Here is a 12,320-nt window from a genome sequence, read left to right as displayed (position 1 = left end):
AATGAAAACAAAAACGTGTTCTCTTGATCCCATCCCCACTTCACTTTTTAAGTCAGTTTTCACATCGTGTGAGGAGGAATTACTAAATATCTTGAACTGCTCTCTTCAGACTGGAGTCTTCCCTGCAACCCTAAAAACTGCTATAGTGAGACCCAGTCTGAAGAAGAGTGGTTTAGATATATCCGATCTAAACAACTACCAGCCGGTATCCAACCTGTCATTTTTAAGTAAAATTTTAGAAAAGCTTGTTTGTACTCAACTGAATGATTTTATTAATGAAAATAACATTTTAGAAAAGTTTCAGTCTGGTTTTAGATCTCATCACTAAACAGAAATGGCACTTGTCAGGGTCTTAAATGATCTCAGGTCCAATGCTGACATGAAGAAAGTATCTGTTTTAGTCTTACTAGACCTGAGTGCAGCCTTTGACACAGTTGACCACTCTATCCTTTTAAACAGACTTCATGACATGGTTGGAATTACTGGGACAGCTTTTAGTTGGTTTAAATCCTACAATACAAACAGAGATTTTATTGTTAATTTAAATGATTTCTCATCTGAAAGGCACAAACTGACTTGTGGGGTGCCTCAAGGCTCCATCCTGGGTCCCACACTTTTTAATCTTTACATGCTTCCACTTGGTGATGTCATCAGGAGACTCTGTATTAACTTTCATAGCTATGCTGATGACACTCAACTATATGTAGCTGTGTCTCCTGATGACACTGGACCCCTTGATAACCTTTTTAACTGTATTTTAGATATTAAAATGTGGATGGGAGAGAACTTTTATCTTTACTCTTATATTTTATATGCTATTTTATCAAATATTTATTTGTTTAATGTCTTTTAGTCCTTTTATATCTTAACTTATTCTAACTTTTTAGACTTTTTTAGGCACTAAATCATCTTATCTTATTTTATTTTAATTAATATTTGCATATCTTACCTGTTGTCATATTTTAACTTTCTTATTTTATTACTTTTACATTTTAGACTGTTTACGAGTGTTTTCTCAACCTTGGCTGAGGTGTTAGTGTTCGGGCTCCAAGAGATTTTGGCCATGCTTGTCCTCTGGCTTCTCTTGTTCCGGCTCCTCCGGGTTGCCAGGCCTGGTGCGCCCATGTTGGTGCTCTGGGACTGGGGGTTGGGTGCTGGGGATGAGTTGTGCTTGTGCTGCATAGATGCTGACACCCCGGCCAACAGGAGGACAGGGTGGACGGCGCTTTCTGGGTTTTCTGTTCTTAAGCTCTGTCATTTCTCTTTTACTTGTGCTTGTTTTTGTGTGTTTTATTTTGAGTGGCTTATTTAATGATTTTATTTCATATGTGGGGCTTGTTTTTATTGTATTCTTGTTTGTTTTTTATGGAAAGCACTTTGAGCTGTCTGTTTGACATGAAAGGTACTTTATAAATAAAGTTAATTTGAATTTGAATTTGGTGTAGGACAACAATAAATAAAATGACGGGTAACCAGAACTGTCGTGAAATATTATAGTCTGATATTTGAGATAAACAGTGCGGAGCCCTACCGGTATGTTTACCAGGCTATTTGCGTTTCTGAAGCCTAAAACGCTATCAAAAGAGTTTTGTTACAGTGGTATGGGAGAAGCAACAAGGATTATTTTAGAATACACAAAAGCTTCTGAAGCCACTGAAAAAAGTCCAGGATTAAAGATTATGGTTAGTTAGCCTTAAAACAGTACAATATATGTAAAGATCAAAAACACCTCAAAAGGTTTTTGGTTCCTGTGGCATCTTTCTGATGATGGATAAGATAAAAAGGCTTAAAATTGTAAGTCCGATTATTTCTTTTATTCAAGTCGTTATTAGTCAGGAAAAAAAAAGCAGTCGTTTAAAGAGCTTATTTGTGATGTAGCTAATACTCTGGGAGGGCCACAAGCTCCCTGCCCCGGGCTCCAAGGGGAAAGGGGGGGCGGGGTTGCCCCATGCCAACGGTTCCGCCTACAACTCGGAGGAAAATTTCTTATGAACTCATGCCGCTCTGCAGAATCTATGTCCTAGAAAAGGAGTTTTTTTTTTTTTTTTTTTGCTAAAAGCGGTATAAGTATAATTGAAAGACCACTGGGACCACTATGAAAATAAATTCAAAGATTATCAGAGTGAGAGATCTTTGTAAATATCTGATAAATTAACATTTTTGACAGCTAGAGTAATAACGCAGGCATCTACGAGAGTACCCAAAATCCCCAAAAAGAGACCGACGTATAGTCTGGGCAGCAGACAGAGTTGAGAGGAACCCATGCAGAGTTTTTGAACGACACATTCTACAGATGAAGCGCAACTTCCCACCTTTGTGATGCTTCCGGAAGTCCAAACATGGTTGTCCATCAGCATCACCATCCCACTCAGATCCTGTCTATGCATGGAAGCACCGCCCACCAGCATGGCGTACTTCTCCACCAGCCGAAAGCCCGGCGTGGTCTTGCGAGTCCCAGCCACTTCCTCGTGCCAACCAGCAGCCTTTGCGAATGACTGAAGCCGAGAACAGCAGGTGGCGATCCCAGAGCCCCGGGCCAGGCAGTTCAGAGCTGGCCTTTCGCCAAGGAGGAGGTCCCTTGCAGGACCTCTCACTACAGCTGTAATGGTGACAACTTCTGGACCTCAACACACAAAATATTCACATGCACAGTTACTGAATAAATAAATGAATATAATTTAAATTAAAGCCACAGCACGTTAAAAGTCCAGCAGATGCTACTCGCCCCTCCCTCGCCGCTCCCCTTTGACCTGCCAACACTCGGTGATTAGCTGCTACATATGTCTGTCTCTCCCCCTCCACCTCTCCCACCTTGGTCAGTGCTGCACAGGACAAATTCATGTTTTTTGTTACAAAATGGAGGCTTTTCTGTTGGTCTTATCTCCATAGCAACCATTTCATGTTTTGGTCACCTGGTAGTGAAGAACACATCTATGTAGTTTTTAGAAGAATCAGCAAAAGAAAAATTGGGGATTTCCATGGCAACAGAGTGTTTTAGTTTACCATGGCTACATTCCCATTAATTCCATATCGTATCTCGTATTGTCTTGTTCAGTTTAAGTCAATGATTCATTTTTTTAAATGTTCCCAATGTTCTGGTAAGAAAATGTGTAAGAAACAGTGAAATGCCTCTTTGGCAAGTTCGCCACTATGACGCCATTTAAGATCCCCAATTTCCTATATTTTTGGTCGAGGAGTTAGGAGAAGTAAGATGAACATCACTAGGAGTTTTGATTTTGATAGTACCAAATGGATTTTTTTTTTTTAAATTAAAGATGGCAGCCCTTTACCAAGGTCAAAGGTCGACAAAACGTCTGTTGTTGTTGTAGATTTCATTTGGTGGCATGTGTGTAAATTTCATCAAGATTGTTGGCAAAAGGGAAAATTGGCAAATATCACACTTTACCACAAAATGGCGGCCAAGCCGTAGGTAATGTGGCCATCCCATAATAATTTATAAACTTCCTTCAACAAGTGTGTTTGGGTTTTGCTAGTGGATTTTGAAATATTTTTTTAATCACATTAGAGATTTTGTCCCCATTCATTTTTTTGACTGTTTCTCCCGCTGTGATGTCCTCTTTTTGGGGGGTGAGAGATGGGAGGGGTGTATTCAGTGTATTAAAAATTCATTTTCAAACTAGGAGCATGAAAAGGTTGGGTTATTTTTTGAGTCTGTGAGGGATCTGCGTTTTAGTGTGTAATAAATTCTTGATAAACACCATTCAAAGAAGTAACTGAACAGATAAATCTCACATTTCTGAATACATTTTTATGTGTAAAAATATATTTAAGGTCCTGTTTACATTTCGCTGTAAAGACCAAACCCCATCGACCCCTCTTTAAGAGCAAACAAAGTCTCTTTTTTTTTTTTAATAATGCATGAGTCATCCTGTTAACATATTCACAGCAGTGAAGTCAGGCAGTGTCATCACCCCACCCCTTCTCAAAGAAAATTTATTTTTGGTTTCTGAAAACTATGGTTTTAAAAAAAACACTTCTCAGAAACTCCCATCATGCTCTGTTCCGGCGATAAAGCTAAAGATGGACTGGCTGTGTGTGTGTGTGTTAATGTGTGAAGAGGTGGATCCACACATAACTGAAGTAAGCCTTTCCTTCACCCAAATTCTGACCACTTGTTGGACTGAGGCACTTCAGTCTGCCTAGTGATTTTGACTTTCAGCAAACTAAAGTTCAAGAAATGCTCCGCCACACGTTTTATTAACGACTCTACATTTCTCACACTAACCTGTTGACCTTCAGAAAGCATTTAAGCTGCACCAAAAGTCTCCCTACTGCCATCTGGTGCTTGATACTGTTTTTTTTTTTGCAAATAAACATAGCTCAACACATTTATTAACGCTGCTGGCGCAGTTGACAGATTTTTCAGCTTCATAGTCCTCAGGATGAAAAAACAAGCACAACAAGCTTGTTGTGATTGTAGCATTCCAGGTCTACGACCTGCTGCCTCAGTTACAGCTACAGCATTTTTTTTTTGTAATTTAAGTATTTTATTGAGTTTTTACAGTTTACATGTATAACAAACCCGCTAATAAAAACAAAAAACACTAATATAAAAATAAAAACAGAACATAAACGTAAACATAAACAAGTGAAGATTACCGATGACAGTTTGCCATGCATAGTGTATTAACGTGTCATCATTGATAGATAAAGACAGAAGCTGTACCATTTTTCCGCCACATAGATATTTTTGCAACTCACTTTTCCTAACATCTTTTCACAAGCGCTATTTTCTATCATTTTTTCTTTCCACATTTTTAGCGTTGGGATTTGGGGTTCTTTCCATAATTTAAAAAATAAGACGAGCACATGTCACCAGTCCAGTATTCAATACTCTGAAAGTAGTTTTGCTTAGTAGTGGCACCTCTTTTCTATCCCCTAAGAGACATAGTCTTGGTGATTTGGGAAGTTCACATGCTATCCAGCCCTGTATGCATTCCAACACTTTACTCCAAAATGTAGAAATAAGTGAGCACTCCCATATTGCATGAATAAAGGTACCTCTCTCCTTATGACACTTCCAACACAGATCATTTTCACTGATTTCCATCACTTGAGGTCTAGATGGAGTGTGGTAATACCTGTTAAATATTTTATATTGAATAAATTTGCCTCTGGCTTCCCTGATGTACATTCCATTGTCAGAAAGAATTGTTTGCCATGAATCATCATCGATTGTACAACACAGGTCTCTTTCCGATATTGTTTCAAGTCCTTTGCTTGTGTTTTTTTTAGCCCATGGGCAGATTTTATACCATTTGGATGCCTTGTTTAGCAATGTGGGTAGTCGCAGAAAATTTTCTATTGGATTCCCATATTGCGACAGCCTAATTTCCCTTTTAAGTAATCTCTAAGTTGTAAATACCTCCAAAAGTTACCGTGTCCTTCCAAATTATATTTCATCTAATTTCATCATATGACATGAAAATATCCCCTTGGAATAAATGACCAAATGTTCTCATACCTTTTTGCAACCACTGTGCCCAGTGGATAGATTGTTTACCAATCTTATTTTTAGGGTTGTGCCATAAAGATGCATATTTTTGAAGGTGTGGAGAGAGCTTACACTTTTTATGCATCTCTAACCATACCATCTTTGAGAATTCCAAGATTGGGTTGTTGGTTCCAAAAATATTGTGTATAAGAGCGGGCTGAGACTGCATCCCTGACGGGTTGATCTAGACCAGTGTTTTTCAACCTTTTTTGAGCCACGGCACACTTTAACCTTGACAAAAATCCCGCGGCACACCAGCATCCCCCCCCCCAAAAAAAAGCAGAAACTCATAGTCTGTTTTGATCTACAGCCCCCCCCCCCCCCCCGGCAATCTGACGTGCATTTTTGTGATAATTGTGGCAGAAAAAGCAGGAAGTTGCAGATGTTTTTTCTAAAAGATGTAATAAAACTTAAGTTACATACAAACTGTATGTTCGTTGTGGTTTCAAGACGTGTAACAAGGACGACTCATTGTACGCTGAGGCGCTGTCCCTGTAAGCCAATGCATCATGGGAGATGTAGTGTGAAAACTGCCAGAAAACGGCAGAAAGACTCGCGTCTCTGAGCTTCATGGTTTTGTTCACTTGTTCCACGGTCTGATACCGGATTCTGTGGAAAGCTACACCGCTAAAGACGAGCTTTAGCTGGTGTTTTTGTTGGAACTGAGTGAGTTATGAGCTAAATTGGAACAAGGAAGTGAATACTTTAACCACTTCTGATTGGTCAGACTGATGACATGTGATTAAGCCTTCAAGAATGATTGGTGGAGTCGTGGAGACAGTAAAAGCTGCGGGACTTTTCAGATAACAGTTACAGCTGCAGCTAAATCGCGTTACCGTCATTCTTATAAAAATGTCTTTGATAGAATCAAATAAACAGAAAGAAAAAAGTATTTTTACTATAAAAGTGCCAGTATGAGAAAGCTGCAGGTGGCGTACAATGATGCTCTAAGAGTGCTTTTAAATAAGCCAAGGAGGACGAGTGCTAGTGAGCTTTTCGTTTCACTCAGAATTAACACTCTCTGGGCTTGCATGCGCTCGCTTATGTTCAAATTTATCTGCAGATCAAACGCTTCAGAGAATACTCTCATCTTGGCCATAAGCAACATTAGATTTAGTGCAATACGTTTCCGGTCAAATCTATGGAAACACTGGAGGGACTGTCTTTTTACTTGTCTTTGTAATTAAGATTTTATAGTGTGGTATATGTAATCTTTTTATCTTGGTATTTATTCTTATCCTTGTTAATTAATTTATTTGTTTTTTAAGTATTTTTTATTAACTTTTGTATTAATTGTAACTTAACACTGTACCTCAGCTCGTGTATTCTTGACACTGTGTATTTCTTTTTAAAAATGGTGGGTCTGTGTACTCCTTTTTACTGATTGGACTATGAGTCTGGAATAAAATCTATCTATCTATCTATCTATCTATCTATCTATCTATCTATCTATCTATCTATCTATCTATCTATCTATCTATCTATCTATCTATCTATCTATCTATCTATCTATCTATCTATCTATCTATCTATCTATCTATCTATCTATCTATCTATCTATCTATCTATCTATCTATCTATTTTATGATCTTTCATATTCCTAACTCCTCAGTGTTTTATCAGGGCCTGTTTGGATGAACAAAGAGCTGATTTCCTGGAGATGGGAAATGTTTTTAGATCAGTGAATGAGGGCAATTTTCCACGGCACACTTGACCATCTCCCACGGCACACTAGTGTGCCGCGGCACACTGGTTGAAAAACACTGATCTAGATATATCAAAAAAAGGAGATAGTACCCCATTTGTGAAAACTGCAGCTTTTGGTCCCGAGTATAATGTCTTAATCCACCGGCAGAAATTGTCTCCAAATCAAAATCTTGTTAGTGCTGTAAACAAAAATTTCCATTCAACCCTATAGAAATCTTTTTGGGCATCGAGGGATATTGCGAATAGAAGATGTAGTAATCTCCTCATGTTATCAGCTGACAACCTATTTTGGACAAAACCAACTTGATCTTTATGAATAATCTTTGGCAGCTCCTTCTGTAGCCTCATTGCTAATATTTTTGATAGTATTTTGCAATCCACATTTATTAAACTAATGGGTCTGTAATTGGCTGGGTCCGTTAAGTCTTTGTCACCTTTTGGTATTAATGATATTATTGCCTGGTTAAAACTTTCAGGGAGTGTCCCAAAATCATAGGCTTCTTGAAGTACTTTAGTTAAGAACGGGCACAATATGTCTGCAAATGTTTGGTAGTATTCAACTGGAAAGCCATCTATCCCAGGTGATTTTCCAGTTTTCATCTTACTGATTGCTTTCCTAACCTCAGCTTCCGTTAAAGTAGAGTCCATTGCATCCTTTCCCTCTTGTGAAATCTGTGGTAGCGTCATCTTATTAGAATAGAATAAACAAGTAAACATATTGATAAAAACAATAAAACATTAAAATAAGGTAAATTAAAATAACGCGTTAAAATCAGATTCAAGTTCATAAAACAAGATAAAATGGATGAATAAATAAATAAAATAAAAAGTACATATAAATAAATAACTGAATAAATACATAAAAGTAGTAAAAAGTTAGCTAAAAGCCAGGTTAAAAAGATGGGTCTTGAGCCTTTTCTTAAAAGCATTAATGCTCTCTGCGGCTCTCAGGTCCTCCGGCAGACTGTTCCATAAACGGGGACCATAGTGCTGAAATGCAGCCTCCCCATAGGTTTTAGTTTTTACAGTTGGAATGGTTAACAGACCAGTGCCAGAGGATCTCAGGGTCCGCGAGGGTTCATATCTTACTAAAAGATCTGATAAATAAGAAGGCGCAAGACCGTTAAGACATTTAAAAACTGTTAAAAGTATCTTAAAATCAATCCTGAAGCATATGGGGAGCCAATGCAGGGATTTTAAAATTGGGGTGATGTGAGCTCGCCTCCTGGTCTTTGTAAGAACTCGTGCAGCAGAGTTCTGGAGAAGCTGAAGGTTCCTAATGTTGGTTTTTGGAAGACCAGAAAGCAGGGCGTTACAGTAATCAACTTTACTCATGATAAAAGCATGCATTAGCATCTCCATATTAGCAAGAGAGAGTAGTGGGCGGACTCTAGCCAGATTTTTGAGATGATAAAAACCAGTTTTAACCACCTGTTTTATATGGGGGATAAAAGTCAGCTTAGAGTCGAAGATAACGCCCAGGTTTCTGACTGTTTCTGAATGACTTAATGAAAGTTCCTGTAGCTTCAGAAACTCTTTCTCCCTCTTGGCTTCAGGACCGATAACTAAAATTTCCGTTTTGTCCTGGTTGAGCTGCAGAAAATTATTTGCCATCCATAATTTTACATCTAAAATACAGTTAAAAAGTGCTTCTATTGGTCATCAGGAGACATAGCTATATACAGCTGGGCATCATCAGCATAGCTATGAAAACTGATGTTGTGGCTCCTGATGACATTCCCCAGAGGAAGCATGTAAATGTTAAAAAGCAAGGAGCCAAGGATGGAACCTTGAGGCACACCACAATTAATTTCATGGACCCCAGAGAAGTGTGTGTCGATGCTTACCATAAAGTTTCTCTCCATGAGATACAATTCGAACCACTTGGGAACAGTCCCTGAAAGGCCAAGACTTTTAAGTCTGTTTACAAGGATCAGGTGATCAACTGTATCAAAAGCTGCGCTTAGATCTAGTAGAACTAGTACTGAGATCTGACCTGAATCCAAGGCACATCTGACATCATTAACGATTTTTAACAAGGCTGTCTCTGTGCTGTGGTTCGTCCTAAAACCAGACTGGTTTATCTCAAAAATGTTGTTTTGAGAGAGAAACTCATTCAGCTGAATAAAAACAAGTTTTTCTAAAACCTTACTTAAAAATGGCAAGTTGGACACAGGTCTGTAGTTATTAAAAATTGAAGGGTCTGAATTAGTTTTCTTGAGTAACGGTTTCACCACTGCCGTTTTAAAGGCAGTAGGAAAAATACCCGTCTGTAGAGAGGAGTTCATGATATTTAAAATCTCACTCTCAAAAGACCTGTAAAAGGATTTAAAAAGTGATGTAGGGATGGGGTCTAAAAAACAAGTTGTTGGATTAACAACAATATCACTATATATAACAATAACACTAGATATATATCTAGTGTTTGGTGGTGTTTTTGTCAACTTGTTGGGTGGCTCGCGTTAAACATCAAGGTCATAGAGCCCTTCCTTCCTACTCTGTTTACATCCCAGAATGCCCGGTTATGGTGACCGTTTTGGCCACGTTGTTCCACTCTGAGTACAGAGCCTATTCAGACTGAGAAAACTCGGAGCAAACTGGAGCTCAGGCCAACTACAAACAAACCGAGACCACCTTGAAAGATGGATCCCAGACTGGTTGTCTGTCCCGGACCAAATTTTTTATGGGTTATCGGGGTAAACAATTCTGGTTCACTTGAAGTGAACCAAATGTGTCCAGTTTGAATACACCCTTACAATAGCCTTCGAAAACTTCACAAAACACTTACCAAATGCGCAACAATGGTATGATCCATTTTCATGACATCTCATGAGGTGTCCATATGAACCTCAAGGGGAAATACACATCTGCGCTCCCCTTCAGATTTAGCTGCTCCCCTCTATGACCCTCCACGGACCCGGATAACCCAAAACGCTGCAGCACCCATTTGGGTCAATCCCATAAACGGATGCATGTGACAAAGGCTTTATTCATCAACACAACTGTGTGAGTTACTATAGACCAGGGGTGTCCAAATCTAGGCCACAAGGGCCGGCAACCTGCTGGTTTTCCAGAAACCCTGCCTTATCTGCTGTTGATTACCTGGATCAGGTGTGTTTAGCCAATAAGGAGCGTCAACGTCAGGTTGATTGGAAAACATCTAGGACACCTGCCTTTGAGGCCTTGAATTGGACACCCCTGCTTTAGACCCTCCAATACATCCTAACTAAACTCCAGGTATAAAGAAAAATGTCACTAATGTTTTTGCTTTGATAAAGATACCAAATAATGGTGTTAAATGCATCAATGAGGGTCAAAGGGTTAACATTTCACTTTATTATTCCCTTTAAATATAAAAAATAATTTATTTTAGCTACATGTGTAAAAATTGACACATCACAGATCTGAAAACCAGTAACATTGTTTTGATTTAACTTTTGCTTTTTTATTTTTAAATGTTAATCTTGTTTTTGTAACTCAGTTATCGGGCTTCAGCACCATGAATTACCTTATACATATTTTGATTGCAGACATATGAAACCAACGGAGGGACCTACCAAGCTCAGCTCCTTCCTGGTAGATCCAGTCCACCGTGCAGCCAACCTCATTGAACACTGCCGTGAAGAAAGGGCAGCCTGCCAGGACTGTACGCGGACTTTTACACAACAACCTCGCCTCGGCTTCTTCTGATCCCACACACACTCCAGCTGGGTCAAAGTTCGGGGTGTCTTCTGCTAGCCACTCTCGTGCCAGCCGGGTCAGGGTGTGACGTGGGACTGAGTGGGCCACTGGGTGCATTGATGCAGACATACTGAAGGCCTGAGAATAAACTGAGAATATTGCAGGTTGTATTGCAGGTATAAATTGTTCGAATTAAAACAAAAGTACCTCTCATTTGTACAATAGATAAAAATATAAGGACATTGGAGGGTTCATAGGTTTGAAAACTGAATAGTAATATTTATTTTTCAAAGAATAAAGAAATAAATAGCACTTATCCACTAATAGGATAAAAATACTGTGACTATAAATAGTTTAAAGACTAGAAAAATACTGTAAAGACTTTTGCTTTCTTTACTGCCCCTGTGTCAGTCTAAACAACACTGATAAGTGTGAATGCTCCCTCTGTGCAGTATTAAAAGCAGTACAGCTTTAGACTAGAACATACGTACCATAATTAGGTTAAGAGGTCACAACTGAGGTTTCCCATTGATTCCTCTGACCAATGTGGCTTCCTCACAGGCCCCCCTTCAGCATGTTTTCACATTTAAGTAATTCATTTTGGATAAATGTGACATGTTACTGGAGTTTTCCTAACTGGAATACCTTAAATTCTTTTGTTACTAAGATTATGCACTCAATCTTTTTTGACCCTTGGAACTAATTGAAGTTTAAAGATATTTTGCTAAGACAGATTGAAAAGTAAATCTCTACATAGTAGCATTAAAAATGTTTTTAAAAAACGCATTTTTTTTACATTTACACATTTACACAACTTTGGAAGTTTTTGGTTATAAAAATGTTAAAATTGAGCTTTGATTTCTTTATTAGTAAAATCTTCCAGCTAGACGGCTCAGTTGGCTGCATTGGACTGGTGCATGAGAGACCAGTATTCAATTTGGGGCACAATGAGCTTCATCCAGTGTGGGTCTATGGGCAAGACCATTTACGCTACTGCCTGACAATGTTACCATGAGGGGACCCAAGTCTGGGTCTCCCTGTGCCCGTCCCCAGCCTGGATAAGATACATAGTTGTGTCTTGAAGGGCACAAAAATCTCTGCCAAACTACCTGTACGAAAACAACAACATATATTGGGAAAATCAGAAAAAGGGAGATCTGAAAAATGAAATCGCGAAAGTGCCACTAGAATGTGCGTTGACTCCACTATTGATTTTCTTCAGGGGTCTGAACTGAAAATGTACATAAAACCCTTTTATATGAAAACACTTAGGTTGTTTAAACAACTGTTTGTTTCCCATCATAATTTGTGGTTGTCTGTTCGATTCACTTTTGATTTTAGTTTATTGTAAACAATCCAATTTGATCTGATTCACTGACCTAAGATTGATCCAGGACATCTTTCGCCAAAAACGTAA

At 38.7% G+C, this 12,320-nt stretch overlaps 1 protein-coding gene across 2 annotated transcripts; it reads right to left on the bottom strand.

The window, feature by feature from the left end:
- Positions 1 to 2,038: 2,038 nt before the first annotated feature.
- On the bottom strand, positions 2,039 to 11,073 carry LOC111947394 (nicotinate-nucleotide pyrophosphorylase [carboxylating]-like). Of its 2 annotated transcripts, none has more exons than XM_023954545.1 (2): positions 10,780 to 11,073; positions 2,039 to 2,617 (listed from the first exon to the last, which is right to left on the bottom strand). In XM_023954545.1, exons 1-2 carry the CDS (start codon positions 11,030 to 11,032, stop codon positions 2,118 to 2,120), a joined length of 753 nt encoding a protein of 250 aa, XP_023810313.1. In that variant the 5' UTR covers positions 11,033 to 11,073; the 3' UTR covers positions 2,039 to 2,117. The 2 variants fall into 2 exon arrangements, with proteins under 2 accessions (XP_023810313.1, XP_023810311.1); XM_023954543.1 differs by having other exon boundaries at positions 2,039 to 2,623; positions 10,780 to 11,071.
- Positions 11,074 to 12,320: the final 1,247 nt, after the last annotated feature.

This window comes from Oryzias latipes, chromosome 1 (genome assembly GCF_002234675.1).
Source record: "Oryzias latipes chromosome 1, ASM223467v1".
NCBI lineage: Eukaryota > Metazoa > Chordata > Actinopteri > Beloniformes > Adrianichthyidae > Oryzias > Oryzias latipes.
Note: the sequence above shows the minus strand (reverse complement) of the source record. Positions and strands in the feature narration are given on the sequence as shown.

Bases quoted from the DNA above. Each gene is read 5' to 3' on its own strand.
- LOC111947394 (XM_023954543.1), bottom strand. From the start codon at position 11,032: ATGTCTGCATCAATGCACCCAGTGGCCCACTCAGTCCCACGTCACACC. The intron at 2,624-10,779 runs GTAGGTCCCTCC...TTGTGTGTTGAG, and splicing joins CCAGGAAGGAGCTGAGCTTG to GTCCAGAAGTTGTCACCATT.